The sequence below is a fragment of the Aotus nancymaae genome, unplaced genomic scaffold, assembly GCF_030222135.1.
Source record: "Aotus nancymaae isolate 86718 unplaced genomic scaffold, 86718_ANA_hifiasm-v0.15.2.pri h1tg000106l, whole genome shotgun sequence".
NCBI lineage: Eukaryota > Metazoa > Chordata > Mammalia > Primates > Aotidae > Aotus > Aotus nancymaae.
The window spans coordinates 2,053,059-2,078,769 of NW_026988521.1; the positions used below are offsets into that span (position 1 = coordinate 2,053,059).

Genomic DNA, 25,711 nt, shown 5'->3' on the forward strand with positions numbered 1-25,711 from the left:
GTAAAGTGGACTCATTCATGGCATTAAAAAAATTGTGATAAAATACACATAACATAAAACAGTCATCTTAACCATTTTTAAGTGTACGGCTTGTGGCCTTGAGTACATTCACATTGTTGTGTGACTGTCAGCACCTAGAATTTTCTCATCGTCCCGAACTGAAGCTCCATTCCCATTAAACATTCACTCCTCATTCTCCTCCCAGCCCCTGGCAAACCCCATTCTGCTTTTTGTCCATAACTTTGCCTATTCCGGGACCTTCCTATCTGTGGAGTCATGTGGCACTTGCCCTTTTCAGCCGGCTTGTTTCACTTGGCGTGGTGTTCTCTAGGCAGGTCATCCATGCTGCAGCGGGGGTCAGAACCCACCTCCTTTTTAGCCTGAGTCGTATTCCACTGCGTGGATGGACCCCATTGTGTGTGTCCGTTCATCTGTCAGTGGACACTGGGTTGTGTCCGGCTTTCGGCTCTGGTGAACGAGGCTGCCGTGGGCGTGGGTGTACGTGGATCCACCTGAGCCCTGCTTTCGATTCTGTTGGGTGTGTACGCAGGATTGGAATCGCTGGATCCCACACCAATTCTCTGTTTAGCTTTCGAGGAGCCACCAAACTGTCTTCCACAGTGGCAGCACCGAGTCCCAGTCCCACCACCAACACGGAAGCGTTCCAATTTCTTGACTTCCTTGCCAGAAGGACTTTTTGAGGTGTGCAGTTCTGTGAATTTTCACACACGTGGATTCACATACCATCATCACCATCAGGATACGGGCAGCTCCATCTCCTGGGAAACCTCCCTCGAGCTGTCTTAGAGTCATGCCTGCCTGCCTCCCTTCCCCACCGCCCGGGGAAACAGGTCTGGTCTCCACCTTGATGTGTAGCCTTTGGGGCCTGGTGCGGTGGCTCACGTCTGTCATCCCAGCACTTGGGGAGGCTGAGGCCGATGATTGCCTGAGCTCAGGAGTTTGAGACCACTTTGGGCAACGTGGTGAAACCCCGTCTCTACTAAAACACAAAGAATTAGCCTGGCATGGTGGCGTGCACCTGTAGTCCCAGCTACTCGGGGGGCCGAGGCGCTAGAATCGCTTGAGCCCTGGAGGTGGAGGTCGCAGTGAGCCGAGATCGTGCCACTGCACTCCAGCCTGGGAGCGCTTTTGAGTTCACCCAGGTTGCTGTGGGTGGCAGCCGTCCGTGCCGTTTTAGTCCTAGCCGTGTTTTGTCGCAGGGCTGTACCCCGTTTCCGCATTCACTCACTGCGGGATATTTGCCTTGTTTTCAGTTTTTGGAGACTGCCAGTAAAGCCACAGTAAACGTCCACGTATACAGTTTTCACTTCTCCAGGGCCGATGCCTAGGAGGGGGCCCGCTGCATGGAAGGTATAGGTTTCCTTTAGAAGAAACTGCTGGACCGTCTTCCAGAGCAGCCATGCCATTCGCACCGCAACCTGGGAGAAACACGGTCACCGCAACCCTGGGGCGGGTTTGTCTGAGGAATGTGGGTCTGAGAAGTGGGCTTGCCAGGTGGCAGGGGTTCCCACCTTCCAGGTCCTCAGATATGGCTAAGTTGCCCTGACTGGGGAATTTGAACACACAGCCCGCCAGCAGGCTAGGAGAACGCCATTTAAAACCCTTGCCAGGGCCGGGCGTGGTGGTGCACACCTGTAATCCCAGCAGTTTGGGAGGCTGAGGCAGGTGGACCAGCTGAGGTCAGGAGTTTGAGATCAGCCTGGCCAACTTGGTGAAATCCCGTCTCTACCAAAAAATACAAAAGTTAGCTGGGTGTGGTGGTGGGCACCTGTAATCCCAGCTACTCGGGAGGCTGAGGCAGGAGAATCTCTTGAACCCGGGAGGCGGAGGTTGCAGTGAGCTGTGATTGTGCCATTGCCCTCCAGGTTGGAAGACGAGCAACACTCTGTCTCAAAAAAATAATAAAATAAAACCCTTGCCAACACTTGGGATTTTAGGCATTTTGATTGTAGTTGCATTTGCTTGACAGATTGAGGAGGACACTGGGGTGTCTTCTCACGTAGGCTGCATATTTAGTTTGAAGACGTCCTTCTATATTGCTTGTTTGTTTGAGATGGAGTCTCGCTCTGTCGCCCAGGCTGGAGTGCAGTGGCGCCATCTCATCGCACGGCAGCCTCCTCCTCCCTGGTTCAAGCACTTCTCCTGCTTTAGCTGCCTGACTCGTGAGTAGAGATGGTGTTTCACCATCTTTGCCAGTCTGGCCTTGAACTCCTGACCTTGTGATCCACCTGCCTCAGCCTCCCAAAGCGCTGGGATTACAGGCGTGAGCCACTGCGACCGGCCATATTGCTTGATGTCTTCCTATTGCATACATTACTCCTGAGCGTATGGTTTCAATTGCTTTGTGAAAGGCTTCTTATAAAAACCACGATTTCTGCTGTGCTGTTATTTGTCGTGGGTAGGCTGTCGATCACCCTTTCTGACGTTTCTTACTCCTCCAGGCGGCTGTCGGTAGCTTCACTTGGACTTCCCGGGTAGATGGCCACATCATTGGTGACCTCACGTTGCTCGTTTCCTTGTGTGTTGCCTGGGCTGGGATCACCGTGACGGTGCTGAGTGGATGTGGTGATGGTGGGAGCCTCAGCCTCCATTTCCGAGAAAGTAGCCAGACGCAAAGCTCAGTGCACACGTTTTCTGGAAGGGTGAATCGTAGGGATGTGTGCGTGGGGGAGGAACGCACCGAGCCAGGGAGGGGTGAAGCACAGGCAGGGCTGCGTCTCACTCAGCTGCTGTGGGTGTTTTTGAAGTTGGAGCTGGCTGCATCTGCACACCCCCTCCTGTGAGACCTCGCAGCGACACTCAGCTCAGAACAGTCCACAGGGAGGATGAGGGGAGAAGAGTTTCTCTGCAAGCCCTTCCTGTCTTCTGCTCTCGTGGGTCGGAGTTACCCTCCAGGGGGTTAACATCCCTGCACCTTCGGGTGGTGTTACTGGCCCCTCTGGGCAGCCGCTGGGCAGGCTGGAGCATCTGAGGGTTTGGGGAGGCTGGAGCAGAGTGCAGAAGCTTCTGGAGCTCCCATTGCTGCAGGAATGTGATGGTCAAATCACAGGCTGGCCCTCCATGGGCAGCAGGGCAAGGGACCGAGGCTGGCGCAGGCAGGACCAAGCAGCTGAGACACACGTGAGGGGGTCTGTGTGGTTCCTGACTTCAGATGGAATATTCTAGAGCGTCCCAGCATGAACAAGTTGCTCGCCAGGCCTGGCCCCAAAGCTGTCACCTGGGTGGCTGGCTCCAGCGTGTGTGCAAACAGCCACATTTTCTTTCTGGCTGTTTCTTTGTCTAGTTTTGCGACCAAGAGGGTGCTAATCTCATGAGGTCAATTGGGAAACATTTCTTTTCTACTCTCGAGGAGTCTGTGAAAGGCTTGCACATTCATTTCCAATTGCTGCGGAAGTAGTGGCCACAGGTGCAGCCGTTTAGTGTTTAAAACAACACACATGTATTACTTTACGTACAAAATAGGTCTTAATGGCTGGGCGTGCCTCATACCTGTAATCCCAGCACTCCGGGGGGCCGAGGCAGGCGGATGACGAGGTCAGGAGATCGAGACCAGCCTGGCCAACATGGTGAAACCCCCTCTCTACTAAAAATACACAAATTAGCCAGGGTGTGTTAGCACACGCCTATAATCCCAGCTACTCAGAGGGCTGAGGCAGGTGAATTGCTTGAACCCAGAAGGCAGAGGTTGCAGTGAGCCAAGATCACGCCATTGCACTCCAGCCTGGGTGACAAGAGTGAGACTCTGTCTCAAAAACAAACAAACAAAAAATCCAAAATAGGTCTTACAAGCTGCGATGAGGTGGTCAGGGAGTGGAAGTGGGCGCTCTGGAGGATGTGTTCCCTGCAGTCTCCAGCTCAGACGGTGCCTGCCCTGTGGCACATCCTCATCCTCGGAGCACTCCAGCCTCGGTGCCTGTCAGCATCTCTTTGACTCTGACCCTCTTACCTCCATCTTATCCAGAGTCTCATGATCACGTCACAGCCACCTGGATGATCCAGGTCCCATCTCAGGGTCCCTAACTTTCATCGCATTGCAAAGTCCCTCTTGCCATGGAGGGTAACAGGAGTCAATCAGAAAGCTACAGCCACAGGTCCCAGGGATGAGGATGTGCACATTTTTGGGTGTCCGTTATCCTGTCTCCCGCAATTGGTATTATTTCTTCCTTAAGTGTCTGGAAGAATTCATATGTGAAGACATCTAGCCTGCCGCTTCCTTTGCTGTTCTTGTTTAATCTTCAATTTTTATTTTTCAGATGGTGCCTCACGACGTTGCCCAGCCTGGTCTTTAACTCCTGGGCTCAAGCAGTTCCCCCATCTTGGCCTCCCAAAGTGCTGGGGTTACAGGTGTAAGCCACTGTGCCTGACTATGGGAAGGTTTTTTTTTAATTTTTTTGAGACAGAGTCTTGCTCTTGTTGCCCAGGCTGGAGTGCAGTGTTACAATCTCGGCTCACTGCAGCCTCCGCCTCCTGAGTTCAAGCGATTCTCCTGCCTCAGCCACCTGAGTAGCTGGGACTACAGGCGCCCACCACCATACCCAGCTAATTTTTATATTTCTAGTAGAGACAGGGTTTTGTCATGTTGGCCAGGCTGGTCTCGAACTCCTGACCTCGTGATCTGGCCACCTCAGCCTCCCAAAGTGCTGGGATTACAGGTGTGAGCCACCATGACTGGCCCGGGAAGGTTTTTAATTACAGGTTAAATTTATTTGATGGCTGTAGGACTGTTTACAATTCCTATTTCACCGTGTGTCAGTTGTGGTGAAGTCGTGTTTTTCAAGGAATTTGTCTGTTTTATCTACATTTTCAAGTTATGCATGTAAATTTATTTTATCTCCCCACACCCCAAATAATCAAACGGCCTCTAAGCCTCATTCCCAAAATCTGCAGAACGAGGCCCAAGGTTGAGGACCGGGGAAGGGAGAAGAGCCCAGCATCTTCCTCCTCAAGGTGGGGACTGCCATGGGCTGAATGTTCGTCCCCGCAAGTTCACTGTGATGATATCAGGAGGTGAGGCCTTTGGGACGTGATTATATCGTGAGGGTGGAGCCTGGAATTAGTGAGTTTATAAAAGAGACCCCAGGCTGGGCGTGGTGGCTCGCCTGTAATCCCAGTACTTTGGGAAGCGGAGATGGGTGGACTGCTTGAGGTCAGGAGTTCAAGGCCAGCCTGGCCAACCTGGTGAAACCCTGTCTCTATTAAAAATACAGAAATTAGCCAGTCCTGGTGGTGCGTGCCTGTAATCCCAACTGTTTGTGGGGCTGAGACAGGAGAATCACTTGAACCTGGGAGGTGGAGGCTGTAGTGAGCTGAGATGACACCACTGCACTTCAGCCAGGGTGACAGAGCAAGACTATCTCAAACAAAACAAAATGAAAACTCAAAGAGCTCCCTTGGCCCTCACAAGACACCAGATTTGCTGGCATCTTTATTTATTTGTTTATTTTTAGACAGTGTCTTGCTCTGTCACCCATGCTGTAGTACAGTGGCATGATCACTGTTTGCTGTGGCCTCAACCTCCCAGCTCAAGTGATCCTCCCACCTCGGCCTCCAGAGTAGCTGGGACTGCAGCTGTGTGCTGCCACACCTGGCTAACTTTTTTCTATTTTTTGTAGAGACAGGGTCTTGCTTTGTTGCCCCAAGTGGACTCAAACTCCTGGCCTTGTGATCCTCCCACCTCGGCCTCCCAAAGTGTTGAGAATACAAGTGTGAGCCTTGCTGGCATCTTTAATTCAGACTGCCAGCTTCCAGAACCCTGAGAAACACTTCAGCTGCACATACCAGGCCATGGTATTCTGTTACATCGGCCCAAAGAGAATGACCATGCGTTGAACAGGCCATGACACCCCCACACCGAGTGATTGCTTTTGCCGGATCAAGGCAAGACATCCCTGCCCTGGGCCAGATACCAAGAGGGTGTGGTAGAGGCTGCACGGCGAGGGGCGGAGCCAGGTGGCCACTGGTGCTCCTGCCTGTGACCGCCACCGGGTGTCCAGGGCCCCTGCTGGCCCGGGCACCACACCTGCAGCCCTGGTCTGGTTCAGGGCAGGTGTGTGGGGTTACCAGGGGACACAATGCAGCCACAGATGCCCCCACCTGCCTTGAGGGGGAACTAAGCAGATAAATACACCAAGACAGCTATGGGGTGCTGGGGCGAGTGGTTTATTGGACGTTGACAGGACAGAGATCTGAACTCCTAGTGACTGCATAGTGAGCGAGCACCCTGGGTTGTCCTGCAGGGGTGTCCGTGCTGGACGTGGTGCCAGCAGGCAGGGCTTGGGGACAGGCATGTGCTGCAGGCTGGGGGCGGGGTGGTCTCCAGATGCCTGGAAGGAGGCCTTGAAAGTCCTTCTTCTTGGATACAGGGGCCCATGGCATTTCTTAGCAGGAGGTCAAAGAGAAGTGTTCATGCTTGCCAAGGCAGGAGGGCGGGAGATAGGGCAGTGGGTGTGGAAGGAGAGTCTGGCTCACTGGGTGCCAGGAAAAGGAGGTAAAGGCTGGGAAGCAACCCCTGGCTCCTGACCAGAGATGGCCATGGTAAGAGTCCTGCAAAGCCAGAAATCAGATCTTGCACTGGCAGCACATGGGGGCACAGCAGCTGGACTGGCAGCAGGATGACCCACAGCCTGAGGAGCAGCAGCTGGGCTTACAGCAGCTGGACTGGGAGCAGCCACAGGAGCCACAGCCCCCCTTGGAGCCCCCACAGGAGCCACAGCTGGAGCAGGAACAGGCTGGCACACAGCAGCACACGGGCTTGCAGCAGCAGATGGATACACAGCAGCCGGAGCCACCGCCCCCACAGCCGGAGCCACATCCCCCACAGCCCCCACAGCTGGAGCCACAGCCCCCACAGCCGGAGCCACCGCCCCCACAGCCGGAGCCACAGCCTCCGGAGCAGCCACAGCAGCCCATGTTTCTGGTGGGTTGAGGGTGGAGCAGGTGAGAGGGAAGGGCAGGTGTGGAGCCCCCTGAGCCTGGGCGCTTTATACACCTGCCCAGGGTCAGGTGTGAGGCTGGGCACACAGTCACTTCCTGGTTTCTGTTTGTGCCATTTTTAGGGCCCACTTTTCTTGTTTCCTCTAGATCAGCCCTTGGTGTCAGACCCATGTGCCAATACTGTTTATGGGCTGCTCGGTGAGCCCCAGCTCTTGCTGAATCTGTGTCTAGACTTGAGGGAGGCCCCCAAGTGTCTAGCCCCTCACTGTTAACTTGAGTCACACTGGATTTACAAAAGCATCTGTTTTAGGGCATGGTGGCTCACACCTGTAATCGCAGCACTTTGGGAGGCCTAGGCAGGTGGATCACTTGAGGTCAGGAGTTGAAGACCAGCCTGGCCAAAATGGTGAAACCCCATGTCTACTAAAAACACAAAAATTAGCCGGGTGTGGTGGCTCATGTCTGTAATCCCAGCACTTTGGGAGGCTGAGGCAGGCAGATCACTTGAGGTCAGGAGATGGAGACCAGCCTGCCCAATACGGCAAAGCCCCATCTCTACTAAAAATATAAAAATTAGCCATGCGTGGTGGTGCGTGTTTATAGTCCCAGCTACCTGGGAGGCTGAGGCAGGAGAATTGCTTGAACCCAGGAGGTGGAGGTTGCAGTGAGCAGAGATCTCACTACTGCATGGCACCACTCCAGCCTGGGCAACAGAGCAAGACTGTTTCAAAAAAAAAAAAAAGTTATTTTAGTTGTACAGATGATATAGAGAAAATTTATTTAAAGGCTGTAAAAAAAACCCTCACTCAACTTGCAAAAAATGGCCTAAAAAAGTGAAGTCTCTTAAAAATAAATTATTCTCTATACAAATGGTGTAGAGAAATTCACGAAATTCTTAGGGTTGGATGGAAACGATATGGGGAGATGTATGAACAGAGACTCATTTCTTTCCATATTCTCTAGAATAATTTATCGAGAAACAATGGCCTGAAGAGCTGGAGTCTCTGTTCATTCACCTCTCCATGTCGTTTCCATCCCATCCTAACAATTTCTTGAAGTTGGAATTTACCACTCTCGTGAAGGTCTTGACGCTCCTACTCCGTATGTATGTTCCTTTAAACATGTTTTGCGGCCGGGCACGGTGGCCCATGTCTATAATCCCAGCACTTTGGGAGGCCGAGGTGGGGAGATCACTTGAGTCCAGGATTTCAAGACCAGCCTGACCAACATGGTGAAAACTTGTCTCTACTATAAATACAAAAATTAGCTGGGCATGGTAGCATGTGCCTGTAATCACAGCTACTGGGAGGCTGAGGCAGGGGAATTACTTGAACCTGGGAGGCGGAGGTTGCAGTGAGCTGAGATCGCACCATTGCTCTCCAGCCTGGGTGATAGAGCAAGACTCCATCTCAAAAAAAAAAGAAAAGACAGTTTTACTTGCTTAAAACTTTACGTAAGGGGTATTACACTGTATTTCTCTTTGTATAAATTGCTTTTGAAAAAAAAATGGGTGTTAGGTTAAAGACACTTTTCTCTAGGGGACACGTATGGTTGTCCTTTATTCGTTTTCTCTGGTCTCTAAATATTTTTACTTCTCCATTTACATGCTGGACATTTTGTTTCCTTTTTGTTGTTATTTCAAGCAAACTGCAACTTTCTTGCCCAAAGCGCCTCCTGCAGGTGTGGGTACCTAAAGGTGAGGAGGTTCTTATTACCAAGCTGTCTTCCCAAGGGGTCCTCCCAGCCAGCTGCTGTCCAACCAGCATTGCCTGAGAGCTCGTTTCCCGGCACCCCCACCCAAACTTGCAACTGTCAACTTACACCCTTCATGTGGGTGTGTAACTGTGGTTTGATGTGCCCTCTTCCTCGTTACTAGCGATGTCGTGCCTCTTTCCACACGATCACCTGTCATTAGAGTCTTGTAAATTTCATGACCTTGGCCTACTACACAAAATTGAGATAGTTATTACTATTATTAATTTTTGAACGGAGACTCTCCTCCTGTCTCCCAGGCTGGAGTGCAGTGGCACGATCTCGGCTCACTGCAACCTCCGCCTTCCTGGCTCCAGCAGTTTTCCCGCCTCACCCTCCTGAGTAGCTGGGGTTACAGGCGTGTGCTACCACGCCCTGGCTAATTTTTGTATTTTAGTTGAGATGAGGTTTCACCATGTTGGCCAGGCCTGTCTCAAACTCCCGACCTCAAGTGATCCACCTGCCTCGGCCTCCCAAAGTGCTGGGATGACAGGCGTGAGCCACTGTGCCTGGCCAAGATCGTTTTTGTTTTTATTGATGTCTGAAGTTCTCTGAGTTTTCTGGATTTTTTTTTTTTTTTAACAGTCTCACTCTGTTACAAGGCTAAAGTGCAGTGGTGTGATCTTGGCTCACTGCAACCTCTGACTCCCTGGTTCAAGAGATTCTTTTGCCTCAGTCTTCCGAGTAGCTGGGATTATAGGCATGTGCTACCATGCCCAGCTAATTTTTGTATTTTTAGTAGAGATGGGATTTCACCATGTTGGCCAGGATGGCCTTGATCTCCTGACCTCAGGAACTGCCTGCCTCGACCTCTCAAAGTGCTGGGATTACAGGTGTGAGCCCCTGTGCCCGGCCTTTTTTTTTCTTTTTTTGAGACAGAGTTTTGCTCGTTGCCCAGGCTGGAATGTGATGGCATGATCTTGGCTCACCACGACCTTCACCTCCTAGGTTCAAGCGATTCTCCTGCCTTAGCCTCCCCAGTAGGTGGATTATAGGCACCTGCAACCATGTCCGGCTAATTTTGTGTTTTTAGTAGAGACGAGGTTTCTCCACGTCAGTCAGACTGGTCTCAAACTCCCAACCTCAGGTGATCCACCCGCCTAAGCCTTTCAAAGTGCTAGGATTACAGGGTGAGCCACCGCACTCGGCTGAATTTTCTGGATTCTAATCAATAACCTGCATTCTTGTGGCTCTCTTTTTCCTGTCTGTGGCTTTTCTTTTCAGTTTGTTCTTTTTTGTCGACGTCTGGTGTCCCGAGTTTTAAAATTTGAATGTTGTAAAATGTAGTAATCTTTTTCTTGAGCATTTATATGTTTGTTTCTCACTCAGAAAATCCTTCTTTTCCCCAAGATCATTAAGTAATCCTGTGCATGTGTGTGCGTGCACTGAAGTTTGGAACTTTGGAGTTTAACAACCCTACCTGGAGTTGAACTGTGTCTTTTTTGAAGCGGGGATTCCCTGTGTTTCTCCTTCCGGATGGATAACCACCTGGCTGGCGCCCTTGGCCTTCCCAGTGGACGACCATGCCATGTCTCTCCGCACTGCAGTTTCCTGGCTTTCTGGCTGCTCCCTCGGTCTCTCAGTCACCCTGTTCTAATATCCTACTACCTTCACTGGCGAAGCTGACAGTGACCTGGACGGCCAGGGCCAGCCCCAACCCTGTGTTCCTCTGTCTATATGGGGACTCACCAAATTTTGTGAAGAATCCTCGTCTGCATTTTGTAACATTTGCCTTGGTTGTAGATTAATTTGGGAGAGAATGGGCATTTTTAAAAGATTTTGAATATTCTTATCTGTGGATATCATTTATTTCTCAAGTTATTTAGATCTTTAAAACTGAATTTTTTTTTTTTGCATAAAGAGCTTGCGTTGGTGAGATTCATTGTCATCCACTCCTCCTCGTTGGCTGCTGTCATAGATGGTACCTTTTAAAATTGTATGTTCTGACTACTGTTGATTGAGTTTTGCATATTGATCCTGTTCTCTACAAACCTGCCAAGTTCTAGTTTTCATTCTACTCATTTTTCTGTAGGTTCTTTGTGGTTTCCCAAGTCAACACATATTTTTGGTGAATTTTGAAAGTATTTGTTGTTCCTTCGTAATCCTTATATCTTTTATTTCTTTTCATGGTTTGCGCTACTGATGGGGACAATGTTTTACAGCATAGTGAGTAATGTGGTTTCATTCCTGATTTTAAAGGTAATACTTCTCACATTTTACCATTAGGTAAAATATTACACATTTTTTCCTTTTTTGTTTTTTGACAGGGGTCTCACTATGTTGCCCAGGTTGGTCTCAAACTCCTGGGCTCAGGCCATCCTCCCGTCCCAGCCTCCCAAAGCGCTGGGATTACAAGCATGAGCCACCATGCCTGGCCTAAAGTTTTGATAGAACATTTTATCAGATGAAGGGAGGTTCCTTTTATTCCTAATTTGCCAGTCATCTTTCCTTTGTCTTCAGAGGACACTGAACTTTACTGGATAGCTTTCTGCAGCTGTTGAAATGATCAGATAGGCTTCTCCTTTAGTTAATATGGTGAATTTTAGGATAGAATTTAAAATGTCAATAATCCTTGCATTCCTGGGGGTTATCACAACTTACACAGGTATTATTGTTTTTTTACATTTTGGATTGGCTTTGCTAAAATATATATTTTTCTTTTTTCAGACACTGTCACCCAGTCTGGAGTGCAGTGGTGCAATCACAGTTCACTGCCGCCTCAATCTCCTGGGCTCAAGTGATCCTCCTGCCTTAGCCTCCTGAGCAGCTGAGACTACAAGCATGTGTCACCACACCCAGCTAATTACATCATTATTACTTCTTTTTGGTCGAGACAGCCACCACACCCGGCTGCCTCTTATTTTTAATAGCTGCTAAATTCACCATTATTTGCCATTTTTCATCCCTGCTTCAGGTTATACGTGCCCTTTCTCCTGCCCAACCCTTTGTTTTCTCATCAGTTTTGCTAAAGGTTGTTGATTTTCTTTGTCTTTTAAAAGGCTAGCTTTTGGTTTTGTTGATTCTTTGTTGTATGGTTTTTGTTTTTGTTGTATGTTTTAAATATTTTTGTTTATTTCTGCTCATACCTTTATTTTCTCCATTGTTCTTTTTCTACTCTCTCAACATGGTGGTGCTGGGGAGCATGGCTGTCTGCTGGATGTGGGGTCAGGCCAGGAACTGTGGAACAGAGAGATGCTGCCATCTGGCCCTTCCTTCAATCTCCAGCTCCCTCTTTCCCTTCCTTTTCTGAAGTCATTTTCATCCAGTTTCTTTCAGCCTTTCTGTGTGCTTCCAGGCAAAGGCTGTGTCTCGTGACTACCGTGGAGCTGCTTTAAAAACTCCCGTGTTTTGAAGTCTGTCTCTGTTTTTTACCCAATAAGCTGAGCCCATGGGGTTATGATTTCTGATATATGTGGGCTGGCTCCCACCATCCTTTGCATTCAACTGTCCTGTCCCGTTTTAGTGCTTCCTTCCCCCTCTTCTCTTACATGGAGTTTTTAAGGTTCTGTTTTTGTTTTACTTTGACTGACTTAGAAGTTATATACTCTATTCCTGTTTTTAGCAGCATTTCATGTGTATTTTTAAACAAAACATTGTCTACACGTGACTGCCCTCTCTCCCTCCCCTGCTGTGAGGGTGCAAGTAGCTGGGGACAGCTTCTCCTCCTGCCCAGCTCCTCCTGTGTCAGCTTCCGCGTTTCTGGTGTCTTAGCTCCTCCCACGTTGCTCGTCATTGTCTGTTTACAGTCAGTGTTTTCATAAACTCGTCACACGTCCACCAAGGCCTCTAGGCGTGGTTCTTGCTTACATCCTCCTCCTCCTGCTGGGTTCGTTTTCCTCCTTCCTGAAAACGTCTTCTGGAAGTTTCCTCCTGAGCATTCGTCAGTAGACAGCCCGCAGTTTCGTAAGGAGGTGGCTTTATGTGGCCTGCTCCTGGGCTCAATCCGTCCTCTCTCCGCAGCCTTCCCAGCAGCTGGGACCACGGGCGCATCCACCACGCTCAGCTAATTCTACTTATTTTTGGAGCGATGGGGTCACCCTAAGGGGTCCAAGCTGGTCTGGAGTTCCTGGGCTCAGGCAATCCTCCCACCTCGGCCTCCCCAAGTGCTGGGATTACAGGCGTAAGCCCTGCGCCCCGCCTGCCCTCACTCTAGAATAATGTTTCGGCTGCACACGAAATTCCTCAGCGCTTGAAAAACGTCGCCGGCGGCCGGCTCACTTTCTCTGCCCTCCGCTGGAGGCCCCGGACCTCCGCTTCCGCCGCGGAAGCTGCTTTGCGCATCTGATTCTCCCGCTGGCTTCATGCCATGTTTCCCGGACCTGGGGTTCCGGTCTCCTCCACGCCCTCCCCGGACTGGGGTTCCGGTCTCCTCCACGCCCTCCCCGGACCTGGGGTTCCGGTCTCCTCCACGCCCTCCCGGGACCTGGGGTTCCGGGCTCCTCCACGCCCTCCCCGCACCTGGGGTTCCGGTCTCCTACGCGCCCACCCCGGACCTGGGGTTCTGGCTTCCTCCGCGCCATTTCCGCACCTGGGGTTCCGGTCTCCTCCACATCCTTCCCGCACATGGGGTTCCAGCTTCCTCCACGCCCTTCCCGCACCTGGGCTTCCGGGTTCCGGGTTCCGGTTTCCTCCACGTCCTTTCTGCACCTGGGGTTCCAGTCTCCTCCACGCCCTCCCCGGACCTTGGGTTCTGGTCTCCTCCACGCCCTCCCCGGACCTGGGGTTCCGGCTTCCTCCACGTCCTTCCCAGACCTCGGGTTCCGGTCTCCTCCACGACCTCCCCGCACCTGGGGTTCCGGTTTCCTCCTCTTCCCGGACCTGGGGTTCCGGCTTCTTCCACACCCTTCCCGGACCTGGGGTTCCGGCTTCCTCCACGTCCTTCCCGCACCTGGGGTTCCGGCTTCTTCCACGTCCTTTCCGGACCTCGGGTTCCGGTTTCCACCCTGGGAACTCTCTCAGTCTCATCTCTCCTGAGTCTCTCTCGTGTCTAGTCAGACGAATGTCAAATCTGCTACGTGTCTCCATGTGTCTTTTATAAAAGAGCAGCCTTATTGAGATAAAAGGCATATATCATACAGTTCATCCATTTAAAACGGCACAATCTGGCAGAGCGCGGTGGCTCATGCCTGTAATCCCCGTACTTTGGGGAGGTGGGGGCGGGTGGATTACTTGAGTCCAGGAGTTCGAGACCAGCCTGGGCAACATGGTGAAACCCTGTCTCTACAAAAAAATACAAAAATTAGCTGGGCGTGGTGGTGTGCGACTGTAGTTCTAGCTACTTGGGAGGCTGAGGCAGGAGGGTCGTTTGAGCCCAGGATGTGGCGGTTGCAGTGAGCTGAGATTGCACCATTGCACTCTAGCTCCAGCCTGGGTGACAGAGCGTGACCTGTCTCAAAAACAAAAACAAACCCAAGAAAAACAAAACCAAAAAACATATACACTGAAAAATACTGCATATTTGTCATGAGTATATGGACATGTATGTAAATAAACTTATGGAAGTTGAATTGGAAAGATACGTGCAAGGATAAATGCCTATGGGTAGAGAGGAAGGTGGGACGTGGGATAATGATGGAAAAAAAAGTTCAATAATAACAAGAATGGCTATGTAGGGTTCATTAGCCGAGGATTGTGATCTATACACTTCTCAGCACATAAATGATGCATAACTATGTGTGCATATATATATATATATATATATATATTTTATTTATTTTTTTTTTTTTGAGCTGGAGTCTCACTCTTGTTGCCCAGGCTGGAGTGTTGTGGTGCGATCTTGGCTCAGTGCAACTTCCACCTCCTGGGTTCAAGTGATTCTCCTGCCTCAGCCTCCTGAGTAGCTATTATTACAGGCACATGCCACCACACCTGCTGGTTTTCTTTTTTTTCTTTTTCTTTTTTTTTTTGTTGTTGTTGTTTGTATTTTTAGTAGAGACAGGGTTTCACCATGTTGGTCAGGCTGGTCTCGAACTCCTGACCTCAGGTGATCCTCCCACCTCCACCTCCCAGTGCTGGGATCACAGGTGTGAGCTGTGGCACCCACTGAGCCCTTGTTTTTATTTTGTCTACTATTAATATAGCTTTCTTTGCATGTTATGCCTTTTTCTACCCCCCCCTTTTTTTTTTTAACCTTTTGAATCCTAATGTTTTAGATGCAACATTTGACTTTACATAGAGTTACACATTTTTAAAGAAAACTAGTCTAGCAATCTATATTTAAACGAGCACTTTATGCATTTACTTATAGTTACTGAACTATTTGGGTTTAAATCTGTGTTCTTAATTTGAATTTTCTATTGCATCACCTGATCTATGTTTCTTTTTCTCTTATATTCTTTTTTATTAGTGCCTTTTTATTATTCTAGTTTTTTCTGTAACAGTTTGACTGTCGCACACAGCTGTGGTTGCCTTCCCTAGTGATTCCTGCTGTATGCAGGAGTCTTGGATCTTCTTTGCTTCTTTTCCATTTTTGTCATTGTCTCTTGAATTCTTTTTAGCTCTTCATTTCTTTTTGATTTTTAAAATTTATTGTGCTTATTATTATTATTATTTGAGACGGAGTCTCTATCACCAGGCTGGAGTGCAGTGGTGTGATCCTGGCTCACTGCAACTTCCGTGTTCCGGTTTCAAGCAATTCTCCTGCTTCAGCCTCCCGAGTAGCTGGAACTACAGGCACCACCACACTGGCTAATTTTTTGTACTTTTAGTAGAGATGGGATTTCACCATGTTGGCCAGGATGGTCTCGATCTCTTGACCTCATGATCCACCCACCTCCTAAAGTGCTGGGATTACAGTCGTGAGCCACCGCGCCCGGCCTAAAATTTATTGTACTTACTTACTCATGTGTTTGCCCCATTTTAGACTTTATTTCTAGAGTGATTTATCCGTAATTTCCTCTTGAGCGATGTCACCTCATTTAGCAATTCTTCTACTTATGGCTTTTGTTGTTCATTTTGTCTCTTCTTTTGAAACGGGGTTTCACTCTGTTGCCCAGTCTGGAGTGCAGTGGCAGGATCATAGCCCCCTGCAGCCTCAACCTCCCAGACTCAAGCCATCCTCCCATCTCAGCTTCCCTAGTAGCTGGGACTAAAGACACACACCACCATGCCCACTCAATTTTAAAAATGTTTTGTAGAGCTGTGGGTCTCACTATGTTGCCCAGGCTGGTTTTGAACCCCTGGCCTCAAGTGATTCTCCTGCCTCAGCCCCAAAATGCTGGGATTATGGTCATGAGCCACCACAGGCAGCCTCATTTATGTCTGTATCATTTCCTTTCATTGTTGATTAGCTCCTTTGGAAACAGTAGGCTACCACTGTGATCTGTTTCATGGCAGGTCTTCCGGGCATTCTTTCATTGCCTGTAGGGACTTACCGAGGGCCCTTTCACCCACTCACCACTGGAGAGGGGAAAACCGTCCCCATTTCAGGAGCCGAATTCAAAATTCATGCTGTGATTTTCCAGCAAACACCTGTTGGTGATTGTGAGGCTCCCTGTTTTCCGCTCTGTTAGATGTTTCTTTGCTTTCTCCTGCACAGACCCTGAAACCCTGGGCGACTGTGGCTCTTGGAAACTTGTCCTGACAGGCTTGTATTTTCAGGTTCACTTGTTGTTCTTGTTGTTTTTGGTTTATTGAGACAAAGTCTCATGTTATGTTGCCCAGGAGTTCAGAGGCACAATCAAAACTCACTGTAGTCTCAAGCTCGCAGGCTCAAGCCGTCCTCCCGCCTCAGCCTCCCCAGTAGCCAAGGCTACAGGTGTGCGCCACCAGGCCCGGCTTACCTCGCTTTATTATAAGTCTCCACCATGCATTTTCGGTTTTGTTACTGAGTTGCTTGGTGCCTTGTGGGCTGTGGGAATGTGCAGGGCTCAGATGCAGTCAACCCTGCGTTCACGTCTGCTGCACCTTCTGGAGTTTCCAGTTTGGGTTTTTGAGTAAACTACCTGAAGCAGCATTTCCCTTTAACGTCGGGAAACTAACGGTAGCCGTGTCCCCCACGAGATGCGCCTTCGACACGCTTTTATTCCCAGTCCTACATGTGCTTGAAACAATCTAAGCCTTTATTTCTAGATTATTTCATTTTTCCTTATGCTGCACGTCTTTTATCTCAGAAAGATGTCTTTGAAATTTCCACCCTGCTCTTCCCCAGCAGTATCAGCAGTCGCTCAGATCTGCGGGCGTTCCGTGGGAGCTCATTTCTCACCGGCGCTCCTGTGTGCTGTCCTCCCTCCACCTTTTCCCTCCGTGTTTGCTTGGCAGGAGATGGTCTTCAGGTCACTCTTGTCCCCTCCTCCAATGGCGTAATTTCTAAAGCCTTGCCTGTGTCGCTGTGTGGTGATGCGTCACCATGAAACAGATGGACTTGGATCAGGCTCCCCAAATGTGTCACTTCCCAGGAACTCCCTTTCCTGCTGGGAGACTGAGCTCTGAGCACACCTTGGGCCGTTCTATAACTTTCTGGTTACTTTTAGTTACGGAAAGCCCGTTGACTTCATAATTCTAAAAGGCGGATTTTGTGTTTGAATCAGAGGTGCGCTGTGGCTCAGCGGTGCTTCGCTCCCCCTCCCCGACCTTGCCCTGCCTGGGGTCCTTCCGAGGTCCCTGAAGAGAGCGGGAAGCTGGCAGCTAGGAGTCCTGGGCCACGCCCTGCTCGGCTGGTCTTCAGTACTCAGGGCCCTCCTGCCCCTCAGCGTCTCTAGTGCAGTCATTGAATGCCGAGTCCGCCCCAGGCTGAGCCCTCTTCTTCTGCAAGTAGAGAGGGTGAAGATATTTGAGGAGGGCAGAAGTGAACGGTGGGGTGCTTTGTGAATGCACCAGGCCTGCTGGCAGGCATTTCCCAGCTTAGCGGACAGATCCCAGAACACAGACTCAGTCACCGCACAGGAAAGGGGCTGGACAGAATTGCACCAAGTGTACAGTTGGTTTACAGACAGGAGAGGCTTTATTGCAAGGAAATTCACCAGTTATTTTGGTTTTCTTTTTTAAACAGATGGAGACAACAGGAAGGAAGGAGCCCTTCCTGGTCACAGGTGGGTCACAGGAGAATAGGCAGCGGCCAGGAGGACCCAGTGTCCCGATGGTGTTGAGGAGCTGGTTCTTAGCCATCACTCCGAAACGCCGGCCCGGCCTTGTGGGGTCAGACCTTGCATCTCAGTCAGCCCGGCGGGAGAAGATTCACACCCAAAGGTGGGGAACACTGTGGCAGTCGGCTCGGTGCCCGCGTCCAGGCAAGGACACCTCCTGCATCAAGGAGACACGCTTGTCTGGAGTGAGGAGGCCAAAGGCAGGGCCCAGTGGAGAGCTGAGCCATGGAAGGAGGCGTGTGCATGGATATGAGCTGGAGCAGGTGCAGGAGCCTCAGGGAGGATGTGTGGGATGAACTGATTCAGGAAAACCGTAAGAAACGCTTTCACCAAACAGGAGAAACCTGACGGTCTGGGTTGAGAACCTCAGATCTTACACTGGCAGCACACGGGGACACAGCAGCTGGACTGGGAGCAGCAGGGCTTGCAGCAGCTGGATTGATAGCAGCAGGGTTTGCAGCAGCTTGATTGACAACAGCAGGGTTTACAGCAGCTGGATTGACAACAGCAGGGCTTACAGCAGCTGGATTGACAGCAGCAGGGCTTGCAGCAGCTGGACTGGCAGCAGGATGACCCACAGCCTGAGGAGCAGCAGCTGGGCTTAGAGCAGCTGGACTGGGAGCAGCCACAGGAGCCACATCCCCCCTTGGAGCCCCCACAGGAGCCACAGCCCCCCTTGGAGCCCCCACAGGAGCCACAGCTGGAGCAGGAACAGGCTGGCACACAGCAGCACACGGGCTTGCAGCAGCAGATGGGCACACAGCAGCTGGAGCCACAGCCCCCACAGCCGGAGCCACAGCCCCCACAGCCGGAGCCACAGCCCCCACAGCCAGAGCCACATCTCCCACAGCCAGAGCCACATCCCCCACAGCCAGAGCCACAGCCCCCACAGCCGGAGCCACAGCCCCCACAGCCGGAGCCACATCCCCTACAGCTGGAGCCACAGCCTCCGGAGCAGCCACAGCAGCCCATGTTTCTGGTGGGTTGAGGGTGGAGCAGGTGGAGGAACAGGTGAGAGGGAGGGGCAGGTGTGGAGCCCCCTGAGCCCGGGCTCTCTATATACCTGTCCGGAGTCAGGCAGGACACGGGGCCCTTCCTTGTGACTGTTTTCACTATTTTTCCAGAGCTCTGTTTTTTTCCTCTTTGCTAGTGACTTCCTCCTGGCTCAGATGAGCGTCTACTTTCTTTGTGTGCTAAATTTGTCTTTTTCCCTATTTGTTTTGGCCCCTATAATTAAAACCTTAGCTGCAGGCTGTGGGTGCTTCCCACAGAGCCCCAGGGTGCTGGTCACCTGCTCTCTGCTGACCACATGTGACCAATGGGTGGCAGCCTCTGCCCAAGCGCCCTCATGTTCCTGTGTTGACTGCCCCGATAATATTAACTTTACATTTTTAGATGTCAAACCTTATCCATGGTCTTTACAGGAAACACGAAGCAGAAAACAAATTTCTCATTATCGTGTCTCCTGGAGATGGATTTGGTAGATTTCTGCAAGCATAATATAAATATAAATGTTCATATATATTATATGAGGTAATATTTTACTCGTGCCATTCTCAGCTTTCTGGGTATATTAGACCGTTCTTTGCATTGCCCTAAAGAAATGCTTGAGGCTGGATGACGTATAAAGGATAGAGGTTTGATTGGCTCATGGTTCTGCAGGCCCCACAGGCACAGCACCCGCCTCTGCTCAGCTTCTGGGGAGGCCCTCAGCGAGCTTTTCCTCATGGCGGAAGGCGAAGCAGGAGCAGGCACGGCACATGGTGAGCGTGGGAGCAAGGGGGGAGGGGCCACACACTTGTGAACAACCAGATCTGAGTGAACCCACTCATCACCGAGGGGACGGCACTGAGCCATTCATAGGGATCCACCCCCATGATCCAAACACCTCCCCGCAGCCCCTCCTTCAACACTGGGGATTACATTCCAGCAAGAGATTTGGAGGGGACCTCCTGGCTAGATCATCATATGCCTGACCCCTCAAATCTCAGGTCCTGCTCACACGGTAAAACACAATCCTCTCTACCCAACAGTTCCCCAAAGTCCTGGCTCATTCCAAGTCCAAGTTCCTTCTACCTATGAACCTGTAAAAATCAAAACATGTTATTTACCTCTAAGATATAATGAGGGGCAGTTGCAGTGGCTCACACCTGTCATCCCAGCACTTTGGGAGTCCAAGGCATGTGAATCCCCTGAGTCCAGTATTCGAGTCCAGCCTGGCCAACATGGAGAAACCCTGTCTCTACTAAAAATACAAAATTAGCTGTGTGTGGTTGGTTGCACCTGTAGTCCCAGCTACTTGGGTGGCTGAGGCAGGAGAATCGTGAACCCGGGAGGCAGAGGTTGCAGTGAGCCAAGATTGTGCCACTGCACGCCAGCCTGGGTGACAAGAGTGAAACTCCATCTCAAAAAAAAAAAAAAAAAAAAAAAAGGCCAAAAAAGATATAATGAAGGTAGAGACATTGGGTAAACATTCCCACTCCAAACGGGAGAAATCCGCCAGAAGGAAGGGGCTGCAGACCCCATGCATGTCTGAAATCCAGCAGGGCAGCCATTAAATCTCAAAGCTCAAAATAATCTCTTGGACTCCCTGTCCCACATCCAGGGTGCACTGGTGTGAGGGTGGGCGCCAAGGCCCTGGGCAGCTCCACCCTTGTGACTCTGCAGGGTTCACTCTGTCCAGCTGCTGTCATGGGCTGGAGTTGAGTCCTGCAGCTCTCCCGTGCTCAGGATAAAAGCTGCCAGCAGCTCCACCATTCTGGGACCTGGAGGACGGTGGCCTCCTTCCCACAGCTCCACAGGCAGTGCACTAGTGGGGGCTCTGCGTGGGCCCGTGGGACCTCCGACCCCACATTTCCCCTTCACACTCCCCTAGTCGTTCTCCGTGGGGGCTGTGCCCTGCAGCAGACATTTGCCTGGGCCCTCAGGATTTCTCACAGACGGTTTTAACTCTAGGTGGAGGCAGCCACAGCTTCACTCTGGCACTCTGCATGCCTGCAGGGTTAACAACACGTGGGAGCTGCGAAGGCCTATGGCTTCCACCCTCTGAAGCAGTGGCCTGAGCTGTACCTGGGCCCCTATGAGTGGCGTGGATGCGGAGAATGATGTCCCGAGGCTGCACAGGAGAGTGGGCCCTAGGCCTGGGTCCTCTAGCTTATGACGGGATGGGGCAAAGACCCCTGAGATACATTTGAAGTCTTTTTCCCATTGTCTTGGTTATCGGCACCTGCCTCCCTTTTATTCATGCAAATCTCTCTAGCAAGTGGCTGCTCCATAGCCTTCCTGAAGTCCTCATGATAATGCTTCTTCTTGCTGTGTCACTTGGCCAGGCCGCAAGTTTTCCAAGCTTTTATGCTTTGTGTTTCCTTTAAACATAAATTCCAACTTTAAGTCATTGATTTGCTCCTGCGTCTGAGTGTGGGCTGTTAGAAGGAACCAGGTCATGCCTCAGACGTTTTGCTGCTTAGAAATTACTTCCACCAGATACCCTAAATCATGACTCCTGAGTACAAATGTCCACAGATTCCTAGGGTATGAACACAATACAGCCATGCTCTCTGCCACAGCGTCACAAGAGTGACCTTTGATCCAGTTCTCAATGAATTCCAGATTTCCATATGAGACCTCATCAGCCTGGACTTCACTGTCCTTTTCACTATCAGCATTTGGGTCACAATCATTTACCCTGTCTCTCGAAGCTCTAAACTTTCCCTCATCTTTTGAGCCCTCCAAACTCTTCCAGTCTCTGCCCATTACCCAGTTCCAAAATCATTTCCACACTTTCAGGTGCCTTTGTAGCAACACCTCACTCCTGGTACAATTTTCTGAGGCTGGGCAATTTGTAAAGAAAAGGGGCTTCACTGGCTCATGGTTCTGCAGGCTGTACAAACATGGCTTCAATATCTGCTTGGCTTCTGGTGAGGCCCTCAGGGAGCTTTTACTCATGATGGAAGGTGAAGCAGGCACAGGCACTCCACATGGAGCAAGAGAGAGCAGGTGGAGGGGAGAGGTACCACACATTTTAATTTTATTTTTATTTTTCAGATGAAGTCTCATTCTGTCTCCCAGGCTGGAGTGCAGTGACACAATCTTGGCTCACTGCAACCTCACCTCGCAGGTTCAAGTGATTCTCCTGCCTCAGCCTCCCGAGTAGCTGGGATTACAGGTGCCTGCCACCATGCCTGGCTACTTTTTGAATTTTTAGTCGAGATGGGGTTTTGCCGTGTTGGCCAGACAGGTATCAAACACCTGACCTCAGGTGATCCGCACGCCTCGGCCTCCCAAAGTGCTGGGACTGCAGGCATGAGCCACCACGCCTGGCCTACACATTTTTAAACAATCAGATCTTGGGTGAACTCAGTCATCAACAAGAGTATGGTACTAAGGCGTACATGAAGGGTCTGCCCCCATGACCCAAACATCTTTTTTTTTTTTTTTTTTTTTTTTGAGATGGAGTCTTGCTCTGTTGCCAGACTGGAGTGCAGTGGCGCAATGTCGGCTCACTGCAACCTCCACCTCCTGGGTTCAAGCAATTCTTCTGCCTCAGCCTCCTGAGTAGCTGGGACCACAGGTGTGTGCCACCATGCCTGGCTAATTTTTGTGTTTTTAGTAGAGACAGGGTTTCACCATGTTGGCCAGGATGGTCTCGATCTCTTGACCTCATAATCCACCTGCCTCGGCCTCCCAAAGTGCTGGGATTACAGGCGTGAGTCACTGCGCCCAGCCGATCCAAATATCTTTTATCCCGCCCCACCAACATAAGAATTGGAGGGGACATCCAAACGATATCATTGGAAATCCCCTCATTTTTTTTTTTTTTTTTGAGACAAGGTCTAGCTCTGACACCCAGCCTGGAGTGCAGTGGTGTGATAACAGCTCACTGCAGCTTCTAACTCCTGGGCTTAAAGGATTCTCCCACCTCAGCCTCCTGAGTAGCTGGGACTATAGGTGTGTGTCACCATACCCAGCTAATTTTTAAATTTTTTGTAGAGATGGGTCTTGCCATGTTGCCTTGGCTGGTCTCAAACTCCTTGTCTGCAGCAATCTTCCTGCCTTGGCCTTCCAAAGTGCTGGGATTACGGGCATGAGCCACCACACTCAGCCAGTATTTTTTCCCTTTGCCATACAAATAATAATATAATGTCATTCTGGTGTTTGCAGGGAATCTTTTCCTCTACTTGAGAGTGTCTGAAAATCCCACAGATTTCCCTGCTCCTGTTTTCTCTCTTCCCCATTCAGAGTGTTCACCCCACTTAGGCTGCTTCTTCCAGCTGCCCACTTTGGGTCTCTGCTCAGTTTTACTCCATGGGGGAGAGAGGTTCCTTTCTGCCATGGTCTGCATGTGTTCCCCAGCATTCACGTGTTGGAAGCATCATCCCCAACGCAAGAGTGCTGAGAGGTGGGTCCTAGTGGGAGGTGCTTGTAACGGGTTGGTGATGCTATAAGAAGGACTTGAGGGAAAGCATCCACCCTCTTCTGCTTTCCATGTGAGGACACCATATTCATGCTCTCTTGTCCTTCTGCCTCCCAACATGTGAGGGCACAGTAAGAAGGCCCACACCAGACACCAGCACCTTGAACTTGGACTTTCCAGCCTCCAGGGCTGTGAGAGAGTAAGTGTCTGTTCGTTACGGACTACCCAGTTCAGATATTCTGGTATAGCAGCAACAACAGACTAAGACTGTCATCACCAAACCACTGCTAATCCCAGGATACTTTGTTCAAGGGATGTGTGCTGCACCCTGAGGAGAGCACGAGGAGCACATTACTGAAAAGAAAACTGAAGTCCGCTCACCAGATGTCCCTGCTCCCCAGTTCTCCTGGCCACACTCTTGGGCATTGGTTCCCATTGGCTGCCTTCTTTCTCAGGCCCCAGGCCCAGCTGCTCATGCCTGGGATTCCTCCCTTTTGTATGAGAACTTCTCTCCTTTCCTTCTGCTCCCCATCAGTCCCTACTTCTGATCCCAGTCCTGATGAGGTGCCCTCCAGACTGGCAAATTATATGTTAATCTCTGCAGAAATGCACCTGCATCTCATAAAGGCAGGCTTTTACCTGATTAAATGAATTTAACAGCTCAGTCAGCAGCATCTGTGTTTGGGTTACTCACCCATCTCCAGGCCTCCCTAGAATGACCAGGCAGTTGTCTCTGCTTCTGTGTATGGAACTCGCTTTCCTTGTATTAAATCATCCTTGCATGCCTGCAGTGAATCCAGCTTGGTCATAGTGTGTGTCTATTTTGATTCCCTATTGAATTCTGTTGACTAACACTTAGAAATTTTGCACGTCTTTTCAGAATTAAAGTTTGGAGGGTGTTCGTGGAAGATGGTGGCTTGAGTAGGTAGTGCCTCTCCTCTCCTGCTGACCATCACTCCAACCTGTTTCAGCCTCCGCTCTGCAGCACAGCGGGCGTGGAGCTTGTGAGGTTGTGGATAAGGTTGTAGGCTTCACTTGAAACCCTGGGCTGGACAGAACGTGGGAACAGCATTGGAGACCATGGTCTGGGAGAAGATTGGAATGTGAAGGGTTTGGAGAAAGACTTGTCCCACAAAGAGCCACAGAACAGAGTGGGGATCAGGGTCTGTCCTCTTCTCATTATACTTATCAAAACCTGATAAGTTTTTGGGGAGTGGGGCCCTAGGCCTGGGTCCTCTAGCTTGTGATGGGAAGGGCCAAAGACCCCTGAGATACATTTGAAGTCTTGGTTATCAGCACCCGCCTCCCTCTTATTTTTTATATAGAATGTGCAACATGGAATGTGAACTCCAGTGTGGACTGAGGACTTGGGTGATAATGATGTGTCCATGTAGGCTCATCAGTTGTAAGGAATGTACCACTCTGACGTGGCATGTTGACAGTAGGGGAGGCCGTGCATGTGTGGGGTCAGGTGGCTATGGGAGCTCTTTTCACTTTCTGTTTAATTTTGCTGTGAACCGGAAATTCTTCCAAAAACTAAAGTCTACTGAAAAACAGTTGCAAATGAACTGAAGATGATCACTGAGATTCAAATTAGTGGTCTTGAAGATTAAGTAGAAGAAAAATCTTGAATTGACAGGAACACAAAGAAATTGAAAAGATGAGAGAAAAGATTTGAAAACAGACCTAGGACATCAGGTGCAAATAACAGCAGAGCTTCAGGGGAAGGAAAAGAGGCAGATGGAGGAGAGGCTGTGATGAAACACAAAAGAAAAATTTCCTGAAATAAAGGAAAAGCTGAATCTGCCTGTTAAAAGGGCTAACCAAGTTTTGAGTACAACTGATGGTGAACATGAACCTTTAGGAATATTCTGGTAAACTTGTATGAGCTGCTAGACATGAAGAACAAGAATACAGGACTATGCATCAGTGTACTTGCCCAAGAATACAACATGTCACCAGTGTACTTCTCTAAGAATACAGCAAATGTCACCGGCGTATTCACCTAAGAATACAGCAACGCGTCACCGGCGTATTCACCTAAGAATACAGCAACGCGTCACCGGCGTATTCACCTAAGAATACAGCAACGCGTCACCGGCGTATTCACCTAAGAATACAGCAACGCGTCACCGGCGTATTCACCTAAGAATACAGCAACGCGTCACCGGCGTATTCACCTAAGAATACAGCAATGTGTCACCGGCGTATTCACCTAAGAATACAGCAGATGTCACGGATGTATTCACCTAAGAATACAGCAACGTGTCACCGGCGTATTCATCTAAGAATACAGCAACGTGTCACCGGCGTATTCACCTGAGAATACAGCAATGTGTCACCGGCGTATTCACCTGAGAATACAGCAGATGTCACTGATGTATTCACCTAAGAATACAGCAACGCGTCACCGGCGTATTCATCTAAGAATACAGCAAATGTCACCGGCGTATTCACCTAAGAATACAGCAAATGTCACCGGCGTATTCACCTAAGAATACAGCAAATG

At 50.1% G+C, this 25,711-nt stretch overlaps 1 protein-coding gene across 1 annotated transcript in view; it reads left to right on the top strand.

The window, feature by feature from the left end:
- The first annotated feature begins 6,601 nt into the window (after nt 1–6,601).
- LOC135272109 (pinin-like) overlaps nt 6,602–25,711 on the top strand; it is a 29,209-nt gene continuing 10,099 nt past the window's right edge. The window contains 5 exon segments of the mRNA XM_064370258.1: nt 6,602–6,937; nt 7,102–7,152; nt 16,818–16,890; nt 18,108–18,768; nt 19,452–19,552. Of these exon segments, the coding sequence (XP_064226328.1) occupies nt 6,602–6,937; nt 7,102–7,152; nt 16,818–16,890; nt 18,108–18,768; nt 19,452–19,552 (1,222 nt within the window).